At 38.9% G+C, this 23,001-nt stretch overlaps 1 protein-coding gene across 3 annotated transcripts in view; it reads right to left on the bottom strand.

Annotated features, from left to right (window-relative positions):
- Positions 1-23,001, bottom strand: part of PBRM1 (polybromo 1) — a 113,239-nt gene that overhangs the window by 73,807 nt on the left and 16,431 nt on the right. For all 3 annotated transcript variants that reach the window (XM_028124395.2, XM_028124396.2, XM_028124397.2), the window contains exons 4-10: positions 21,220-21,367; positions 15,394-15,537; positions 11,902-12,018; positions 7,177-7,245; positions 4,057-4,155; positions 1,665-1,750; positions 208-303 (exon numbers count right to left, since the gene is read on the bottom strand). In XM_028124395.2, coding sequence (XP_027980196.1) covers positions 208-303; positions 1,665-1,750; positions 4,057-4,155; positions 7,177-7,245; positions 11,902-12,018; positions 15,394-15,537; positions 21,220-21,367 — 759 coding nt within the window. The remainder of the gene's footprint in view (positions 1-207; positions 304-1,664; positions 1,751-4,056; positions 4,156-7,176; positions 7,246-11,901; positions 12,019-15,393; positions 15,538-21,219; positions 21,368-23,001) is intronic.

Here is a 23,001-nt window from a genome sequence, read left to right as displayed (position 1 = left end):
GGAAATATTAAACACTACCTGACAAGTAACTTCTGCTTCAGCATTTTCCAGAAGTCAGGTCAGGCCTACTATAGCACCTCAACCTTTTAACATAATAACCCAATCATATCCCAAAGAATTACTTCATGATAGCCATCTGGGAAACACTAGTAAGCCTAGTGTCATAAACAAGGTCAGTTCTCAGACTAAACACACTCACTCTCTCACCGGTAATACTTGCTAGTGGGATTTCTCTCTTCACCAAGGCTGCCTTTACTGTGTGAAGGACCTGTCAGCCTGGCTGTAGCCACATTTGATGGAGTCCTATCCAGAAATAAGATAAAAAGAAACTCAGAAAATTGACAGCTGAAATCAGAATGGTGGGTAAACAAAAAGGAAGCAACCATCTTTTGCTGTTGTTTTTTTCTAAGTAGAAACGCTCATATATTTCTGAGCCATTACTATACAGCAGGCTTTGCTCCAAAACCTGAGGACTCTGCTGAAGAGAATGGGCAAGGGCTGGTCCTGGAGAGCTTATGGTCCCTGCAGTGACCAAGGATCTGGTAATGAAGGAAATGTCAGGGTCAGAGGCTTTGAAAGCAGTCACTCCAGCTTCCATTTCTCGAAGGAGGAAATGGAATCCCAGAAGTCAGACTTGTTCAAAGTCCTAGTCCTTGCACAAGAAAGAGCCAGGATGAGACTTTAGATCTCCTGACATCTGGCTAAACGCTCTCGCTGCCGATATAAATATATACTATCATATTTTACACACAAATATAATATTATGTATATGTTTTTTTTAAATTTTTATTTATTTGACAGAGAGAGACACAGCGAGAGAGAGAACACAAGCAGGGGAAGTGGGAGAGGGAGAAGCAGGCTTCCTGAGGAGCAGGGAGCCTGAGGCGGGGCTCGATCCCAGGACCCTGGGACCATGACCTGAGCCAAAGGCAGACACTTAACGACTGAGCCATCCAGGCGCCCCTGTATATGCTTATGTTATATACACTTATATGTAATACATGTTACATATAAACATGTATATAGCAATAAGAGCAGATAATAGTGTTTAGCCTCAAAAATTGTTATTAAATTTTTTTTTTTAAGATTTTATTTATTTGACAGAGAGAGAGCAAGTGAGTACAAGCATGGGAAGCAGGAGGGAGAAGGAGAAGCAGGTTCCCCGCTGAGCAGGGAGCCCGACATGGGACTCGATCCCTGGACCCTGGGATCATGACCTGAGCTGAAGGCAGACGCTTAACTGAGCCACCTAGGCATACCCAAAATCATTTGTTTTTAAATAAAGCCTTCCGGCTGCAATGAAGGGCCGAGTAAGAGTTATATCTATTCTCCTCAGAATCACGTTATCAACTGTAAATATAATTTTCAAATGCAACATACATCCTGTTTTCCACTGCACTGATTCCACCAGCTAGAAAATTTGGTAAATAATAAAGGCACAAGGATTTTAGACATTTTATTATTTTTTATGATTTTATTTATTTGAGAGAGAGAGAGAGCACGAGCAGGGAGAAGGGCAGAGGGAGAAGCAGGCTCCCTGTTGAGCAGCGGGCCTGATGTGGCACTCGATCCCAGGACCCCGGGATCATAACCCAAGCCAAAGGCAGATGTTTAACTGACTGAACCACCCAGGAGCCCCGATTATAGACATTTTAAAAACATACCTCATTCGAAGGCTTGACTTAGCCATTTCATGATGTTCAATTTCTGCCTTTTTCATATAAAATATTTTTTTTATAGAATTTGCATCCTGTCAAGATAAAATTACTTGGTTTAGGAAAAAAAGGACAGTTTAAAATGCCCTCAGTCATGCACTGGACACTTTCTATGGCACTGTTCCATTTGGAGTAGGCTTCCATTTACTATCCATAAAGCTGTATCCTCTAACCTTTCCACAATCTTTGAAAACATCATCACAATTATACATAAGTTAAAAAGCCTCCTAGCTCTTTCACAATTAGTCAAGTAATGCACAAAGATCTAACAGTGAACAAGGAAAAATGGGTGAAAATACAATCAACTCTGTGTCCACTGACCTAAAAATTGATACAAAGATACACTTCTAAGATTAAAGACTATGCATACAAATTTAGGATGAATGTACTTGCTTAAATCAATAGCATATTAATATATCAAATCTAGTTTCCCTTCTAAAATTTATTTTAGATAAAATAGACCAAAAAGTACAACCTAACTGCATCAACAAATTATTGGTACTCTACTATTACTGTCCTACAAATTATTGGTACTCTACTATTACTGTCCTATCAAGGACTAAGAATACAGGAATTTCATAGCTCGTTTCCGATTTTCACTCGAAGGTTCTTAAAAGATGAAAGTTTATTAAAAGGTGAAAGGTAGGTTAACTACCAAAAGCAACTATATTTGAGGCAGCATTCTGAAAGTTTAAAATAATTTTACTCCCAAAAGGTTTTCTGAGAGTCCTCTGCTAAATTCCCAGTGACATATTATTAATTCAAGAAATGTCTAGAAGCAACTGTGTTATAGGAGTACAAAATTTCTAGGAGAGAATTGCAAAGCAATGAAATGGTCATTTCACATTGTGTCTTGCACTACAGAAATTGCTTTTTATATTTATGAAGTTTAAAGGAGAGACTAAATCAATATTTAACTAAAAAGTAGATCAAAAACAAACCTTACATCTGGCATAAACATAGATATATAAATGAATGGAATCGAACTGAGATTCCAGAAATAAACCCATACACCTATAGTCAACTGATTTTCAACAAGGGTGCCAACGCAATTCAGTGGGGGAAAGAACAGTCTTTTGAATAGAAGGTGCTGGGAAAAATGAATATCCCGTGTGGAAGAATGAATGTAGATCCCTACCTCACATCTACCTCAAGTATACAAAAATAAATTCAAAATGGATACATTTAGGTTTAAGGGCTGAAACTATAAAATTCTTAGATAAAAACATAGGTGTAAATCTTTGTGGCGTGGGATTAATGCTTTCTTATACAAGACACTAGAAATACAAGCAACCAAAGAAAAAGCAGACAAACTGGACTTAACGAATTAAAAACTTTGTGTCAAAGGACACTACCATGAAAGTAGAAACAATCCACAGAATGGGAGAAATATTTGTAAATCATGTATCTACTCTAATGTCCAGACTATATAAAGAAATCTAACAATTCAACAATTAAAAAACAGGTAACCCAATAAAAAAATGGGGTAAGGATCTGAATAAAAAGTTTTTCAAAGATATATGAATGGCTCAAATACACACAAAAAGATGTTCAACATCACTAATCATCAGGGAAATGATATTTGAACACAATGAGATACTACTTCACACCCATGAGGATGGCTATCATAAAAACAAAAGTGGAAAACAAGTGTTAGAATGTGGAGAAATTACACTTGCACATTTCTAATGCAAATGTGAAATAGTACAGCTCCTTTGGAAAACAATTTGGTGGTTCCTCAAAAAGCTAAATATATAGTTACATGTAGACCAGCAACACCATTCCTAGGTATATTGCCAAGAAAAATGAAAATACTATGTCCACGTAAAAACTTACACATGAATGTTCACAGCAGCATTATTTATAATAGCCGTAAAGTGGAATCAATCCAAATGTCTAGCAATTGATAAGTGGGTAAATAAAACATGGTATATAAATGCAATGGAGTATTACTTAGCAATGAAAAGAATGAAGAAGTGATACATGCTGCAGCATGAGTGCCTTAAAAGCATCATGCTCAGTGCAAGAAGCCAGTCACAAAGGACCACATTTGTACGATTCCATTTAAATGAAATGCCAAGAATAAGCAAATTCACAGAGACAGAAAGTAGGCCAGTGTTCCTAAAATGGGGAGACAGGGAGCAAATGGAGTGACTGCTAACTGACTGTGGTCATGGCTGCACAACTTCTGTGAATAGACTAAAAACCATTAAATTGTACACTTTGAATTAAATGTATGGTATGATGTGAATTTCATATCAATAAAGTTGTTATATAAAAATTGCTGGCTCTAAATTAAGGTATCTACTCTAACCAACGAAAACAACAGCGAAAAACTAACCTTGAATACTTGAGAACCAGGCTCATTATAAGTTTTGGCATTTTTTGCTAGGAGATCTATATCTTTGGCCATTGCATGAATACTCTTGTAGCTTCCATTCTAGAGTAAACAACAAAATATAGCAGTTCCTCTTAATTGAAAGTTAATCAGCATGACCTTTAAAAAAAAGAACTCCATATATTTTTAAATTCTCACCATATTCAAAGACTTTATTGGAAAATACACATGTGAACAATATATAAAGTCATTTTCTCTTTTATAAACTATTAAAATTGTCCATTTACACACAAGTTTTTGAGAATAGGTAACAACCAGAGCTATGTTAGTTTCACAAAAATTTATAATTTTTAAAAGATCAAATAATGTAAAAGTTGTTTAATTCAGCAAACACACAGTGCTTACTATGTGCCAAGCACTATTCTAAGTACTTCATGAATACTAATCCATTAAGGTGGACTTAAGGGTGTGAAGTAAAACTCCTCTAGTTTTAAAGCCCACTTCAGATAAAATAGTCTAGCACAGAGGTTGCACTTTTTGAGTACCTACTATGTACTAGGCTCCATGTTAGAGCTGTCACATCTTAAGGCTCACTCAATCCCAAATAATCCAGGGAGACTTAGAACTGCCTTCAATTTTCAAAGAAAAGGAAAGAGGAAGACACTCTAAGCAAAAGGTACACATGATTAATGAGAAGAACACAGAAACGAACAGACACATTCTAGAGAGACTGAGAAAACCAAATTAAGTGGAGTGGAGGATTAGGGAAGGTAGAACCATAAGCAGAGGCTGTATAGGTAAGGACAAATGAGGCAAAATCCAGGCAGCCAGGCAAAGGAGAGTAGCTGGTGATCTGCCAAGTGAGGATACCCAACATCTGAGCACTCTCTGTTTACCTTCCTTTTTTCTTAAAGATTTTATTTTTAAGTAATCTCTACACCCAACATGGGGCTTGAACTCACAACCCCAAGATCAAGAGTCGCATGTTCCACTGACCGAGCCAGCCAGGGCACCCCTGAGCACCCTCTTTATTTGGAAAAAATCCTAGTACAGGTGCTAGGGAGGAACCTACTTTCCACAATAGAGGGTAAAAGTGGATAATAGCACTGCTAGCAGCCTGGCAGCCAGGGCAAGGGGAGATAATTCATGCTTGAGCCTTGAGAGACTAAAGTGAGGGCAAGGGAATAGAAAAAATGCGTTCCTACCTCCCGCAAAGGGCAATAAAGCAGAGGGGAGCAGTGGGCGTCCAGGACCCACAGTGGCAGATGACACTGGGAACAGCAATGGCACCACAAAGAGACTACATGACCTCAGCTGTGTCATGATATCCCTGAGTTCTGCCTACTTCCCTAAGGCTAGTTCTCCAGCTTGCCTTCCCAACAATTCCATGAGCTATCTGGTACTCTTTTCATGGATTCCCCTTCTACTGGAGTTATTCAGAGTTGGTTTCCATTGCACAGCTACAAAACTGTGATTTGCTAGTGGAGGCACTAGAAACAAGTGACAAGGCTCTGGGCTGTGCAATAGAGAGGAAGAATAAAATAGGAAGAAAACTAGGGTCAGGAAGCAACATGCAGAAAGGACCAGAGAGCCTTTCATCAGAGAAGCAGTAAGGACTATTACAGTAACTTGGACATAAGAGGACAAGATCTTGCTTAGGGTGATGACAAAAGGAGGTGCTTCTATGGGGCTTTTGGAAGGAAGAACAGACAAGGAGAGAGGTCTCAGAGAGAAGGCTGGGGCTGGGGTAGGGATGTCTAAAGATCTGATGTGAATTTCAGTATTACAAAAACATCTTCCCCCAAGGTAGATGTTATGAACCCCAGGAGTTTTAGGAGACTAAGTCATTACCAGTAGTGGCTAGGGATCTGCCTTAAAAATCAGGTGATACATTAGAGAATCTGTATTTTAACATTCTGTGAAGTGTATTATGGTACCAGTAATCACTACACTGTTACTCTTTACTACTCTCCTAGAATTTTAAAGCCAAGGAAGTTTCTCCCTCCTGGCAAACCATGTGCCTTCAGTCTCATTTCTCAATGAGACCATGTGACACATTAAATTTTCCTTTTCATTTTATCTATTGGGAGCCCCAAACCCTCCTTACTCTGGGAGGATCACAAACTCACACTGACCAAGGCCACAGCCCACAGGTGCTCTGTGAGATGCTTCACATCCATTATCACTGCCCCCTCCAAGTCTGCAAACTGGTAACACTACACTCAGCATAGAGCAGAGGAAGTCACCTGACTGAAGTGATATAGCTAGTAAGGAGCAGAGCTAGGAAAGTAACCCATGTCGGTACAACTCTAAAAACTGGATTTCTGGTAAGATTTGGCTCTTTCTTCCCTACACCTTCTTTAACTTCTAATCATCAGGTTTTAAATTTCATCATTCATTCACTCAATAAACATCTACTGAGCACCTACTCTGTGGAGAGGCAGTAACAGTGCAGAGGTTAAGAGCACAGACTCTGGAGTCAGAATGTCTAGCTTCAAATCCCAACTCTTCTCCTTACTAGCTGATGACTTGAGCCAGTGACTTACCATCTCTGTGCTTCAGTTGTCTCACCTGTAAAACAGGAATAATAATAGTATCTACCTCACGGAGTGGCTATCAGAATTAGCTAATACATATAAAGCACTTAGAACAGAGCAGGCACCTAGCAATGCCAAGTGAGCATTGGCTGCTGCTATTGCTGGAGATACCGGGAAGAACAAAGTCTCTGTTTCCACTGACCTTACACTCTAACATATACTGAAGGTAATTTATTCTGAGACATCAAACTATTTGGAAGCAGGTAAGAATAAACAACAAAGCTTTACTGCTAATGGGCCTTTCACAACCAGAAATGTCTACGCCCAGTGCTTTTAATTTTTGTCCTAAGAGCAAGATTTACTATGCCAATGAAAATTCTGCTTTCCCCCCTACAGATAAAATGCAAAAGGGACACTATGCTACCTCCTCCAAAGCGATAATCAGTTATACCACTCCAAACTGTTTATTATATTGCTAAGAACCCCTTACAAAGACATCTGCTTCTGTTTTCTAAAAGCCCCTAAAAAAGACTTCAGGCTGATCTGCCCTAAACCATATATGGTTACAATATGGTCATCTTCATACCTGTATCCTCTGGGCAATGGTCTTGAGATCTATAGGCTCCTTAATTATTGCATAATAGTCTGGATATTGCTGGAAGACAAAAACCCAGGCATGCTAAATAAGAGAAAATATCCAGGTAATGAGAAAACAAGAAAGCACGCTGACAACCTGCTCATCAACTGAACAGCTCTGTCAGATGCAGGGCTACAGTCACAGCTGTACAGTATATTGTTTGTTATAGCTGAAGCAGAAAGAATTTAATTTTAACAAGCTTCATGAAATACACAAGAGCACGCTGTACAAGTTTACAGGTAGTATTTGGTAATTGCCATTATTCAACTAATACACCATAATTTAATGTTTGAAATACTCTAAATTCACAGAATCACAAATTTTAAATTTAACATATTTATGCCTGGAAATGAAAGAGATGAATGTTTTTGAATGCTCTTATAAGCTCTTTTAATTTTGCAATCTAAATCACACAATATTATTCTATTTCATATAAAATTATTATTTAAGATTTTATTTATTTTAAAGAGAGAGCACACGTGCCCACGAATGGACGGGGGCGGGGGAAGAGGAAGGGGAAGGGGGAAAGAATCTCAGACAAACTCCATGCTGACCGTGGAGCCTGACACAGGGCTGAATCTCACCACCCTCAGATCATGACCTGAGCCAAAACTAAGAGTCAGATGGTTAACTGACTATGCCACCCAGCCACCCCTCATATAAAATTCTTAAGGATCTACACTACATCAGGTTGCAAGTTTGTTAGCTTCATGTTTAACTTAATGCTTCTACTTATTTTGGTCAAATTAATTTTTTTCAAACTAAACACGTTCAAGTGAACTACATTAAAGAAACAAAGTAAAAGGGGCTCCTGGATGGCTCAGTCAGTTAAGCGTCTGCCTTTGGCTCAGGTCAAGCCCCACATTGGACTTCCTGCTTGGTGGGGAGTCTGCTGCTCCCTTTCCCTCTGCCTCCTCCTCCCTGTTCATACTCTGTTTCTGTCTCTCATTCTCTCTGTAAAATAAATAAAATCTTAAAAAAAAATAAAATTATAAGCACTTTCTGATTTCTTATCAAATATTATCTCATCACAAGAACAGAAGTTAAGTATGTTAGAGGTATGTTCTTGAAGAGTTTCACAAAGCCCACAGTGCAGGGACGTCTGGGTGGCTCAGCTGGTTAAGTGTCTGACTCTTGAGTTCAGCTCAGGTCATGATCTCAGGATCATGAGATGGCGCCCTGTATCAGGCTCCGTACTCAGCGGGGAGTCTGCTTGAGATTCTCCCTCACCCTTGCCCCTCGCCTGAATGCATGCCCTCTTTCAAATAAATAAAATCTTTAAAAACAAAACAAAACAAAAAAACAAAGCCCACAGTGCATTCACTGCCCCAAGTCTTTTCTACAGGTTTGGTTCCTTATAAGGAAACAACTGAAGCCGACCAAAAATCAAAAGCTGGTCTACTCAAGGGGGAGAGGTGTGGGTTCTCCAAGCTCTTCCAACCTGTTCAAGTCCTTGAAGCCCAAACAATAACAAAAAGCAGGAGGCTACAGCCTTCACTCAGTTACTGGGCTGAAGGCATGATCTCAGGGATGCTTCCTCTCATCTGATTCCTCAGCTTACCCTACTTTCTTAACACTGCTCTTTTCTTTGCTTGGATCGAACCCCTTTTCTAGCCCCTTTCTTTACCAATTCTACTTCTGAGAAACAGTTCAGAAGACAAATTATAACAAGGTCACCCAGGCTGGGGTGGAGCGTAATCCCAGCTGTTGGGTCTATATATTCACAATCCCCCTCTCCCACGCAGCCAGTCCAGCTTGGGAAGGGCTCATAAAGGAAAGGTAAAAACTGCCCTCCCCTCCCAGTCCCAGTCGACTTTCAAAACTGTCACACCCTGAAGGACCGATGGGAACCTGCTTTTTCCAACCAACTTTTGCTACATGGTGTTCCCGAAAGCCCTCCTGGAATGGGGGAACAGGATATTAGTGTGGTTTTTTGGTTCTGTTTTGTTTTAAAAGTAGGTTCCACACCCAGCATGGAGCCCAATGTGGGGCTTGAACTCATGACCTTGAGAGAAAGACCTGAGCTGAGATCAAGAGTCAGGACGCTTAACTGACTGAGCCATTCAGGTGCCCCAGGATATTAATGTTTTATTGCTTCAAGTTACCCTTAGTGGCTTGACCAATGGTGATGGTCTCCTGCAGAGTAAGAGTTCTTGAATAAAGACTATACTCCTTTCTTACAGTTTTTTTATTGTGGTTAAATACACAAAAGGTTTACCATTTAATCATTAAAAGTGTGTGGTTCAGTGGCATTAAGTACATTCACATTATTGTGCAACCATTGTCATCATCCGTCTTCCAAACTTTTCATCTTCCCAAACTAAATCTCCAGACCCACTGAACAGTAACTGCCCCCTCTCCCTTCCTGCCTGTCCCTGGAAACCACAATTCTACTTTCTCTATGAATTTGAATATTCTGAGTACCTTCTACAAGAGGAAACATGTAATACTGGTCCTTCTGTGACAGGCTTATTTCACTTACCATAATGTGTTCCGGGTTCATTGTAGCATGTGTCGGAATTTCATTCTTTATTTATTGTAAATATTTCATTTACTTATTTGAGACAGAGAACGAGAGAACAAATAGGGACAGGGGGAAAGGGAGAAGCAGGCTTCCTGCTGAGCAGGGAGCGGGACGCGGGGCTTGATCCCAGGACTATGGGATCGTGACCTGAGCCGAAGGCAGACGCTTTAACCGACTGAGCCACCCAGGCACCCCTCATTCTTTTTTTAAAGGCTGAATAACACTCCATTGTATGTGTATACCACATTTCATTTATCTAGTCATCTGTTGAGGGACATCTGGGTTGCTCCCATGTTTTAGCTATTTTGAGTAATACTGCTGTGAACATGGGTGTACACTCTTTGAGATCCTGCTTCCAATTCCTTTGGTATATACCCAAAGTGGAATTGCTGGATCATATGGTAATTCTATATTTAATTTTTGAAGTTTCTTAAAATTTAAAACATATGACCAATATAATCTCTGTATTTCTCTAATCAGATCCACACTTAGAATAGTAGTGGTCATATATGCTTGTTTTTTTTTTTTTTTAACTTTTTAAAGTAAAGTCTACACCCAACATGGGGCTTGAACTCATGACACCAAAATCAAGAGTTGCATGTTCTAACGACTTAGCCAGCCAGGTGCCCTTATGCTTTACTTCTAATGTGATAACTGTCCTACAACTAGTCAAGACACATCTCTAAATAACCAGTCTTGCCCATGACTGATGGGGAAAGCTGCAAGCCACTCATCAGTCAATAAGCATTTCTTGCACACCAGTGACATGCTGGATTCTGACCACATGGCAGGGACACAAAAGAAAATCGGACATAATCTTTGTTCTTAAATTCAGGGACATGGGAGGGAGGCAGATAAAAAGTAAATGATCACAATGGAATTAAGTGCTACAGTGAAGTACTTCTAAAAGTATATCCTTGTCTAGAAATACAAGAACGCTGAGGCCATGGAAATTTTTGTAGTTCCATGTGCTACCGTGGAACTTTAGCTATGTTCACTGCCTTTCAGTTATGAAGCCATGAGAGGCCCTACCACTTTCAAAGGATCTCACTTGTCTAGAAAACCTCTTCCTCTTTGGGGTAGATGAGTGCTATTAGATCTCTCTCTTCTCCATCACCATATCAGAACTAAAAGAGGAAGAACTCATTTATCTTCTTCTCATTCTGTCTCCTGAGCAAAGAGAATGTTTCTTCTCTTTCATTAAATAAAAGGCTTAGTTTAGGTACTTATTTTGTTATTTAAGAATTACCAATCTTGGAAACAACCCAGTGTCCATTGACAGATGAATGGACAAATAATATGTGGTATATGCACACAATGGGAGTATTATTTAGCTTTAAAAAAAGAAAGTAATTCTGACACATGCTACAACCTGGATGAACCCTGAATACATGATACTAAATGAAATAAACCAGATATAAAAGGATAAATATTGTATGAGTCCTCTTATGATCAGGTACTTAGCATAGTCAAATTCATAGAGAGAGAACACAGAATGGTAGCTGCCAGAAGCTGGGGGCTGAGAGGGAGTGGAGAGTTAATTGGTTTTTTTGTTTGTTTGTATTTTATTTTATGGGGAGTTATTGTTTAATGGATACAGAGGTTTTTTTTTTAAGATTTTATTTATTTATTTGACAGAGAGAGACAGCAGGAGAGGGAACACAAGCAGGGGGAGTGGGAGAGGGAGAAGCAGGCTCCCGGCTGAGCAGGGTGCCTGATGCGGGGCTTGATCCCAGGACTCTGGGATCATAACCTGAGCCGAAGGCAGACACTTAACAACGGAGCCACCCAGGCGCCCCTGGATACAGAGTTTTAATTAAGGAGATGGACATACAACATGAATGTACTTACACCTCAACTGAACTGTACACTTAAAATGGTTAATTGGTAAATCTTACATATATTTTACAATAGAAAAAGAAAAACAGATAAACAGTAAGAATAACCAATCAAAAACAATTTTGTTTTAAACTCACAACTTTAGGCTTGCTGCTGTGGCCTCAAGGAGGATCACTTGGCAGCCTCCAATGCCTTTCACTAACTTTACCTTATTTACTAAAAACTAATAAATTTTCTGAAGTACTGAAAAACGAAAACCAAGCTAAGCAAAAACACACTTTAACTCACCTATTTTTAATTGCATCACTTACCACTTTAGAAGGCAGTTTCTGAAAAAGTTCACTAATGAGACGTCCTGATGGATTTGTGGCTACAACTATGGCTTCAAGAAGCTGCTCCAGGATCTCCTTCAAGTAACTTGGAGAAGACTGGTTAGCAGGAAGGAGAGAAGGGAGAGAGAAGGACTGTGAGAGAAATCCAAAAATCAATGCTAAAATGTTAAAGTTAATTCAAAAAAGCAACTTGTAAACAGTGCTTATTTAGTAAGTTTCAAGAATACCACAGAACAGAAATACTCTGATGTTGGACATGGGGCTTGTATCCCCAGAATGGCATATGTGAAACTAAGGAGGCTCATTATGTTACTTCAGTAACTAAATCCCTTGGATCAGGTCTTTTTACTGAACTCTACTCCACAGTAAACACTGTAACAGTGAAATTCAAGTGCCATATATATGAAATGATGGAAATGCAAACCTTTTTAGGGTCTGAGCAACTGAGACAGAGAAAACATGTCCCATGATACCTGACTCTCTCTACATCGTTGTTCCTATCTACTGAAGTCCTAATATTCTGGTAGAACAAGGATGTATGTAAAGCTGGAAATATATACTTCTACCCATGGGGTACTCCGTCAGATCTAACGACAGAATTCAAGCTATCTCAAAAATGAATGGAGACGGGGTTGGGAGGGATGGGGTGGCTGGGTGATAGACACTGGGGAGGGTATATGCTACGGTGAGCGCTGTGAATTGTGCAAGACTGTTGAATCACAGATCTGTACTTCTGAAACAAATAACGCAACATATTTTAAGAAAAAAGAAAAAGAAGAAGATAGCAGGAGAGGAAGAATGAAAGGGAGTAAGTCAGAGGGGGAGACGAACCAGGAGAGATGATGGACTCTGAAAAACAAACTGAGGGTTCTAGAGGGGAGGAGGGTAGGGGGATGGGTCAGCCTGGTGATGGGTATTACAGAGGGCACATTCTGCGTGGAGCACTGGGTGTTATGAACAAACAATGAATCATGGAACACTACACTAAAACAAATGATGTAATATATGGTGATTAACATAACAATAAAAAATTAAAAAAAAATGAATGGAGATTAAATCAAATGACGCACATTACTTCTGCCCTGCAGACTGGCTGACTTGCTCCTACCTTAGTCACTATTTCAACATGGGAAAGTATATGCCCCAAACAGTACTTGGTCAGGAATGGTCTGAGTCTGAAGCTGGTTTCTACAGTGAGCATTGGCATGTTTGAGTTAAGAGTTATAGAAAATGGGTGCACCTGGTGGCTCAACTGTTTAAACACCCAACTCTTTTGACTCTGGTCATGATCTTGGGGTTGTGAGATCAAGACCCGTGTTGGACTCCACGCTCAGCAGGGAGTCTGCTTGAGATTCTCTCCCTCTGCCCCTCCCCGCCATGTTCACTCTCTCTAAAATAAATAAATCTTAAAAGAGTTCTAGAAAATGTACTTCATGTCCAAACCATGTTTTGTACATATAAAAGAAAAGAAAGGTTAATGGTATTTCTCACTCGAATCATAAAAGCACTGGTATTTGTGTCCTCATCTAACAGATCTTTTTTATTTGGTACAGTCTCAATTTTAAGGTCCAACATTAACTCCACAGAAAGCATGAACATCTCTTAGCCTAGCACAGTACCTGGCAGTAACAGACACATAACAAATACTTAACAGATAAACCATGTGATTAGCTGAGAGTCCCCAACCACATAAGCTTAGAGAACCAACAAAACACTGATGAAAGCAGACTAAAATACCCATGCTTCAGTCATTTACTTCCTGGCTAAAACACAGTACCACAGAGTAAGCTTCAAAAAGAGGAGAGTATATTCTGCAGCCAAGATTCCTCTCCTCCCAACCCAACCAGCTATCTTGGAAACATGTGTTGTAGATGACCTAGAGCACGGTGTGTGAATGCATTCATACAACGTATTTCCACAACTGGGAAAACTCCAAGGAAATCATTCTGAATTTAAAAACGAGAAGCTTGAAAATTCCCTCTCCCTTCACAAGAACTTAGGGCCAAGAAGCAGCCCTGGGAGGTATAAATATGAAGGCGCAAGATCCTCCCAATTTCTTACCAAAGAAACACAGGCAAGTCCTAAATGCAGGCGGTTTCATTTTTGACTAGAACCCTGGAGGCCTATAAGAAGACTGAGCCCTCTGTAGGTAATGTTCTGCTCAAGAAAGCATGGGGTTAACTGCTGTCCCTATATTAATACCAGAGAATAAAATTCTAGGGACTCCCTGGTTAATTGCCTTCTACCTAATTCTAATCATTTAACTGCTAGAAAGAAATTGACAAGGTACCTAAGAACTACATTTGAGACTCCAAGAAGTAGTTACTTTTTTTTTTTTTAAGAGCAAGAGAGAAAGTGAGAGCACGTGGGTGTGTGAGTGGCGGGGAGGCAGAGGGAGAGCGAAAATCTTAAGCAGACTCCACGCTGAGCACAGAGCCCAATGCGGGGCTCCATTATCACGACCTGAGCCAAATCTAAGAGTCAGATGCTTAACCGACTGAGCCACCCAGGCGCCCCGAAATATTTACATTTTTGAGAAATTCATCGACCACTTTTTTCTGTGTTGAAGTTTCAGGAGAAGGTCTATTTAGGTTAACCCAGGGAAGCAAAGGAATGCTCTGCTTTGGGTATCTCACTATTTAGCTACAGAAGAGAGATGTCCTTACTTTTATTATCCTTTTTCCTTTTTTAACATGTGTGTTCATTCATCAAGTATTTATCAGTACCTACATACCAGGCAGTTTTAGATGCCCAGGAATAGCTGCATAAGGTGGTATTTTTTGTGGAGCTATCATTCTCTTTGGAAGAATAAAGAAAATAAACATGTAAACAAACAAGTTATTTCACATATAGTAACAAAAAACTGAGGACCATAGAACAGTGATGTGATGATGGGAAAGGAGGGGTTACAGGGCAAACAATTTAGATAGGTGGTCAGGAAAGTCCACTCCTAGCTGTCATTATTTTAAGTGATATCAGAATCATGAAAAAGAGCCAGTCACAGGAAGAGCCAAAGGAAACACGTCCTAAGAAGAAGAGCAACTGCAAAATTCTAGAGGCAGGAGCTCATTTGGCATGTTCTAGGAACAGCAGCAGCATAATCTACAAAAAAATATTCCTAAAGTGATTCCAATGACTCTCCAACATTTAATCATAACACTGACTACTCTTATAAGATATCTCAATCCAGCAATACTGGAATAGTCCTTGATAATATGAAGGTCCTCCTTAAAACTAAGGAAATATGCATCAATGTAAGAGCAACTCATGGCAACATTGTCCAGGATGTCCTAGGATCCCCTGTAATTGGGAGTGGGGCTCTCTGTTCATATGCCCCCTTACCCTCCCCTAGTTACCAACACAACTCCACAGGAAGCCCAGCTTCCCATAACAGCACAGAAGAAATCACAGGCAGGAGGGCCCTGTCCACCTCCCAATGGTCCATCTTACTCATCCCAGCTACACACTCACTCCTTCGGTCACTGTGCCTTGATTGTCTTGCCCATCTTCATCATCATCTTCATCATCTGCTTCTCCTTTTTGAACAAACTCATTTCTTGTTCGAAGGTACAAATCCCACAGTTTGCAAGCAGCTTTATACTCAGGAGAATCTGGCTGTACAAATTAACAAAGACAAGAGAAAAAAATTTCACTTTAGTATTTTATTGTAAATCAATGACTTTTAAAACATTCTAAAACATTAATGTTGAACCCCCTACTACAAATTTAGAAATCTCTTTTTTTTTTAAGATTTTATTTATCTGACAGAGTGAGACACAGCGAGAGAGGAAACAAGCAGGGGGAGATGCTTAACAACTGAGCCACCCAGGGGACCCCAAATTTAGAAATCTTTATGACTAAAAGATACATGGGCCTCAATTCCTCTTCTGAAGAACTAAGCATATGTTTTAAAGGCATTCTGAAATCATATTACTTTATTTATTTATGCCCTATCTCATTACATTAAGATTTGAGGCAAAAGATAAATGATTTGTTAAATTAACACTAATAGGGACACCTGGTGGCTCAGTCAGTTAAGCGTCTGCCTTCGGCTCAGATCATGATCCTAAGGTCCTGGGATTGAGTCCCCCATCGGGCTCCTTGCTCAGCGGGGAGCCTGGTTCTCCCTCTACCTGCCACTCCCCCTGCTTGTGCTCTCTCTCTGACAAATAAAATCTTAAAAAAAATTAAATTAAAAAAATTAACACTAATTACTCATACATGAAGACACGCAATTTAAAAGATAAGACCCAGTTTAAGGGCTGTAAGTGTAAAGGATAGAAGCTAATGATTGTTGGGGCGCTTGGGTGGCTCAGTTGGTTAAGCGACTGCCTTCGGCTCAGGTCATGATCCTGGAGTCCCGGGATCGAGTCCCACATCGGGCTCCCTGCTCGGCAGGGAGTCTGCTTCTCCCTCTGACCCTCTTCCCTCTCATGTGCTCTTATCTCTCATTCCCTCTCAAATAAATAAATTAAAAAAATCTTTAAAAAAAAAAGAAGCTAATGATTGTTCTAATATTACTTCTATTTTTAAGCTATTTACTACTTTATTTAAAGATTTCTTTTCCTAAAGTATAACAGGGATAACCTCTAACTGAAACTTTCCAGTAAAAGCAATACTGGACGCAATGTTAAAATAAATAAATAAATAAAAACAAAACTTTCAAAATGCATCCAGGTGCTGCCAGTAAGGACAAAGCAATGCTCAAAAGAGCAAGAAAAGAGTAAAAGCAGGAACCCAGATGAGCATGCAGAACACTGAAGCTGACATTCACTCGAGTAAGACAAGATAAACCTACGCTTTAGTTTTCAAGGCTCTCTCTGAGGCTGCCAGGACAGGATCTAAAGGGCAGGGCCCACCAGAAGCTGGGACCCAAAGGCCACCGTTGCAACGTAAGTGGGAATTCAAAACAATTCAGTTTCTGTGATGCCCGGGAACAACACTACCCACCTCAACCTCCACCCAGCTCAACTTGTGCTTATCTCAAACCATAGCACTGCAGGGAGGAGAGGCATGGGATGAATCTCCTCCGAGAACTCTTCATCATACGCTAGCCCTAACAAAGATAGGCCAGGTGCCTGGGATAAGCAACACACTAAAATGAATGAACCCAACTTCAATCTAAGCCTCAATCTCTAGAGATCAAGTTCCAAGAAATATGAGCTCAAGGTTAAAATTCATGAAACACACAAGAAAGCCAGCAGAAATAACCGCAAAATCAGACATGCAAGTATTTCAGATATTGGAATTGTCTGCCATAGAATGAAAAATAAGTACGTTGAACATTTTTAAAGAAACAATGGGATTGAAAAATATAAGCAAATTGCAGGAAACCCTGAAAAAGAAACTACTTCCAAAACAAGAAAAATATAAATATTAAAATGTAAGAACTCAATAGCATGGTTTAAGAGCAGATTTCAAAGAAAACTGGAAGAACTAAAGAAATTACTTAAAAAGCAACACAGGCACTAAAAAGGGGAATATGAAAGGTTAGGAGAGACAGAGATGTGAGAGGGCTCTAATAGAACACCCAGAGTTCTAGCAGGAGAGAGAGCACGGCAGGGGCAGCATGTAAAGACAGAACAGCTGCAAACTTCTCAGAGCTGATGAAAAACATCAAAGATTTAGAAAGCCCTATAATTCCCAAACTATACTAATAAAAAGATATTCATATCTAGACACATCACCGTGAAACCATAGAACACAAGAGACAACAAGACACCAAAGACAGCCAGAAAGAAAACAGAGCTAACCTTTAAAGGAACTAAAATTATATTGACAGAGGACTTCTTGATGGCAATAAAAGAAAAAAGAATGGGGATACCTGGCTGGCTCAGTCAAAACGACATGCGACTTTTGATCTCAGGGCCATGAGTTTGAGCCCCATGCTGTGTGTAAAGATTACTTTAAATAAATAAACTAAAAAAAAAAAAAAGAATGTGAGTAAAAACAAATACTATCTATAAAACAGTAACATTAAAAAAATAAAAAAAAAAACAGTAACATTATTTTATGGGATTAAAAATCTGCCACAACAGGTGTGCCTGGCTGGCTCAGTCAGTGGAGTGTATGACTCTTCATCTTGGGGTTGTGAGTTCCAGTCCCATGCTGGGTGCAAAGATTACTTAAAAATAAAATCTTTTTTTTTTTAAAGATTCATTTATTTAAGAGAGAGAATGCAAGCAGGGGGAGGGGCAGAGGGAGAAAGGGAAACGGAATCCTCAAGCAGACTCCCCACTGAGCACAGAGCCCTTGCAGGGCTTGATCCAGGGATCCTGAGATCACAATCCAAGCCAAAATCAAGAGTCGGATGCTCAACCGACTGTACCACCCAGGCACCCCAAAAATAAATTAAAAAAAAAAATCTGCCATGACAGAACTAAAATACAAAACATCAGATCAGAGTTGAATTATTCTAAGGTCTCTGTATTGTTTAGAAGGAGGTTTAAGATGCTGATTAACTTTTGACTTTAGTAAGTTAATTATGCACATTAAAGCTTCTTGAATAAGAACCAAGAGGTATCAATAGATTTTACAACCCCCAAATTGTAGAGAAGAGGGAATAACAAAATGAAACCAAAAGAAGGCAGAAAAGAAAAACAAGAGAAAAGATTACAAAATGAGATAAAGTGGAAATGTAGATGACAGAAATACATCCGAATATAATGTTATTACTAAAACTGTAAAGAGATGAAAAAAAAAAAAAAACTGTAAAGAGATGAAATTCCAGGTAAAAAGATTATCACCCGTATATTAATAGAAATTCATGCATATGCTGTTTGCAAGGGGTGCGTTAGCATGAAAGGGTTGCAGGAAAAGAATGGGAAAAAATAAACTAGATAAACACAAATATAAAAGCTGATAGAACTATATTAATATCAGATAAAACAGACTTCAAACAAAAGACATTACTAATGATACTACATAATGCAAAAAAAAATTCAATTTACCAGGACAATGTAACAATTTTAAACTTGTATGCTCCCAGTTGCAGTTTTAAAATACATAAAGCAAAAGATCAACAGAGTTATTAAGAAGAAACAGACAAATCCATCATCTGAGTGAGAGATTTTAAAACACCTCAGTTGGTAAACAGTTTGTACAGATAATTCAGTAAGGATATAAATGATTTTAGCAACATAATTAACAAGCTAGGTCTGATGGACACACGCAGAATCTTGTATCCAATGAATAGCACCCTTGTCATAGTCACAAAATTTATAGCACCTTTATAGCTAAAACTAGAAACAACCCAAATGCCCATCAACTGGGAAATGGATAAACAAAGTGTGGTACAGCCATATAATAGCACATTATCCAATCATAGAAAGGAATGAAGTACTAATACATGCTACAAAATGGATGAACCTCGAAGACCTGCTCAGTGAAAGAAGCCAGTCACCTAAGGCCATGTAGTATTTGATTCCATTTATATGCAATGTGCTGAACGACAAATCCACAAGAAAATAGATTAGTGATTGTCAGAGGCAGGGAGGAGGGGAAATGGAGAGCACCTGTTAATGGGTATGGTTTTATTTTTGGGGTAATGAAAATATTCTGGAGTTAGGTATTAGATATTAGTGATGGTTGCACAACTTTGTGAATATGCCAAAAACCCCTGAATTCTATACTTTCTTTTTTATTATTATTATTTTTTTAAAGTAGGCTCCATGCCCCGTGTGGAGCCCAACACAGGCTTCAATTCACAACCCTGACATCGAGACTGGAGATGATGTCAAGAGTTGGACGCTTTACCAACTGAGCCACCCAGGCACCCCTGAATCTACACTTTAAAAGACTGTGTGACAGAAGGGAAGGGGCTGGGGGAATGGGGTAACCAGGTGATGGGTGTTAAGGAGGGCATGTGTGGTGATGAGCACTGGGTGTTATACACAACTGCAATGAATCATTGAACACTACATCAAAAACTTATTATGTACTATATGCTGGCTAACTGAACATAAAAAAAAAAAAGAATTAGCATCCGCCAAAAAAATAATTGACGAATTTATTCTCAATTAAAGAAAACTTATTCTCAATCAAAGAAAAAATATATATATACACACATATTACACAGTATTAAGAACAAACCTAATAACACTTTGCATTTTGCAGACTCAATAAAAAAACATCTAAAGCTTTGCTAAAATAACTTAAAGAAGCCTTAAAAAAACGATGACACATCAAATTCAAAGACTGGAATAATCAATATCACAATTACATTAATTCTCCAAAATAGGACTGATCCACAGAGTCCATGCAATTCCAATAAAATCTCCAACAATTTTTTTCATGCTTGACTTAACATAACATATTAAGAAAAGGGCCAAGAATGATCAATAACCAGTGCTTTCCTTACCTGATAAAGAATTATAAAGCCATAATAATTAAGGCAAGAATAAAAGAGCCGAGTAATAGCTAAACTGGGCAAAACAAAAGGAACAGACTAAAGGCTGGAAAGGGACCATGAGGACATGGAAGCACTGTGAGCACTGCTGGTGCACATGACTGTGAAGAGGATGTGGCCACTTCAAGGTGCCACTTATCCCTTTTAGGAAACAAAATTGAACCCTATCTCACAGAAGACACAAAAACCAACCTGAGCTGCCGTAAAGGCCTGTATGTGAAAGACAAAACTATTAAACTTTTAGAAGAAAATATAGGAGTGTCTTTATAATCTCTGGATAAGAGGGATTTCTGAAAACAAGACACAAATGACAAACCACAAAGTTAAAGAGTAAGAAATTGGATTATGTTAAAATACTCTTCTGTTTCATTAAGACACCATAAAGAATGAAAACAGCCTCATAGTGGGAGAAGATACTTGTAACAAATATAACCAAGGAGGATTAGTATCTAGAATATATTAAAAAAACTTCTAGAAATAAATATGAAAATGACAAACAACTCGAGAGAAAAATGGACAAAAGATCTTAACAGACACAAAAGAAACAAAAATGGTACATGCTATACGAATCTTCAGTTTTTCTTAAAAGAAACAAACTCAGGGGCGCCTGGGTGGCTCAGATGGTTAAGCATCTGCCTTCAGCTCGGATCATGAACTCAGGGTCCTGGGATCGAGCCCCACATCGGGCTCCTGGCTCCGTGGGGAGCCTGTTTCTCCTTCTCCCTCTGCCTCTCTCCCTGCTCCTGCTCTGTCTCAAATGAATAAATAAAATCTTCAAAAAAAAAAAGGTAACAAACTCAAACCGCACTACTTACACTACTAAACTGATAAAAATTAAAAAGCCAAACTATTATCAAATTGGATACCTTCCAAATGTAATGCTTTCTTACCTTGTAATAGGCCTTTGCATTGTTAAAAAGCAGCTGGAAGTCGGCAGTCAGCAGATTAACATCATCATACTCTTCCATTTTTAGCTTTTGTTGGATTTTCATCAAATCAATGGGCTGAGAAACCACTTCGTAATAGTCTGGTTGATTTCTGTTATAATATTTTTTAAAAAAGATGTTAGTCCAAAGCCCATATAAAGTTATATTTCAAAACTACTTGTGGTAATATCCAACATTCCAAGTGATAAAACATACTAGACTTACTCCCATTATTAGAACTAAAAGAGAGTAACAAAAGCAAGGGGCATATGCAAGCCCTTTTCTAAGTATATATTAGCAACATAAAAACCTAACTTAACATCTGTGATGGTCATTTATATGCTAAATATTTAAGATTTACGGCACCAGCACTAAAACAATGTCACTGGCATCTTCTGCAAATGAAAATATCTTACCTTTTGTGGTGTTCAATAGTGGCTGAAAATAGATTCATGTTTCAGAGCTCTTTACAAACTTACAAAATGGACTGTCTCTTCACTTAGCGACCACAGAACTTTCTCTACCAAGTATAATCAAGTGCCTATTATATATACTGCTCTTGGGCGCCTGGGTGGCTCAGTTGGTTAAGCGACTGCCTTTGGCTCAGGTCATGATCCTGGAGTCATGGGATCGAGTCCCGCATCAGGCTCCCTGCTCAGCAGGGAGTCTGCTTCTTCCTCTGACCCTCTTCCCTCTCGTGCTATCTCTCATTCTCTCTCTCTCTCAAATAAATAAAATCTTTAAATATATATATATATACACTGCTCTAATATCAATTACTAAACTTACAGAGGAGAAAGATGAGGTCGTTGGCACAAGGAGCTTACCAAAGATAAAAGGGTGTAAAACATAAACAAACATGACTAAACTATTTAAAAAAAAAACAAAAACAAAAAACCCCAAACACATAGGTATGATAAATAAAAAATCCAGGATAGTGATTATCTCTTGGAGGGGAGGGATAGTGAGGGTCACACAGGAAACTTCAAATGTGGTTATAAATGATAATTTTTTTAAAGATTTTATTTACTTATTTGACAGAGAGCAAGCGAGTGAGAGAGGGAACACAAGCAGGAGACTGGGAGAGAGAGAAGCAGGCTTCCTGCTGAGCAAGGAGCCTGATGTGGGGCTTGATCCCAGGACCCTGGGACCATGACCTGAGCCGAAGGCAGTCACTTAACAACTGAGCCACCCAGGCGCCCCTAAATGATAATTTCTTCAGTTGGGTTTTGGGTTAATGGATGTTTATTATGATTCCCTCTGGCTTTTTTTTTAATTATTTAAATTCAATTAATTAACATTTAATGTATTATTAGTTTCAGAGGTAGATAGAGCTCAGTGATTCATCAGTTGTAGGTAACACTCAGTGCTCATTACATTACTTGCCCTCCTTAATGCCCATCATCACCTCTGGCTTTTTTCAAATGGAATTTCATGAGACAAGTAAACCTCCTGAAAAATTATTTCAGTGACCATTTCTCTCAGTTCTGCCCCAAGTTAACTCCATTGTAGAGGTATAAGAAATAAATTATTACATACAAAAAATGTCATGTCATTAAGGCTTTAATCTCTCTTGGGACCTTGGCTGACATGTTATAGCCATATATGGAAGATATATTTAATTTTTAAAACCTTTTTATTCTGACATAAAAATTGCAAGAATAATATAAAGTATTATTTTCCGAACCATTTGAAAGTAAGCTGCTGACATGAGGTTCTATCACCCCTGAATAATTTATTTATTTT

The sequence above is a fragment of the Eumetopias jubatus genome, unplaced genomic scaffold (assembly GCF_037043125.1).
Source record: "Eumetopias jubatus isolate StellerSeaLion01/CBP00866 unplaced genomic scaffold, mEumJub1_p1.0 scaffold_1, whole genome shotgun sequence".
Taxonomy (NCBI): Eukaryota; Metazoa; Chordata; class Mammalia; order Carnivora; family Otariidae; genus Eumetopias; species Eumetopias jubatus.
The sequence above is the reverse complement of the archived record's forward strand: the minus strand, read 5'-3'. Positions and strand labels throughout refer to the sequence as shown.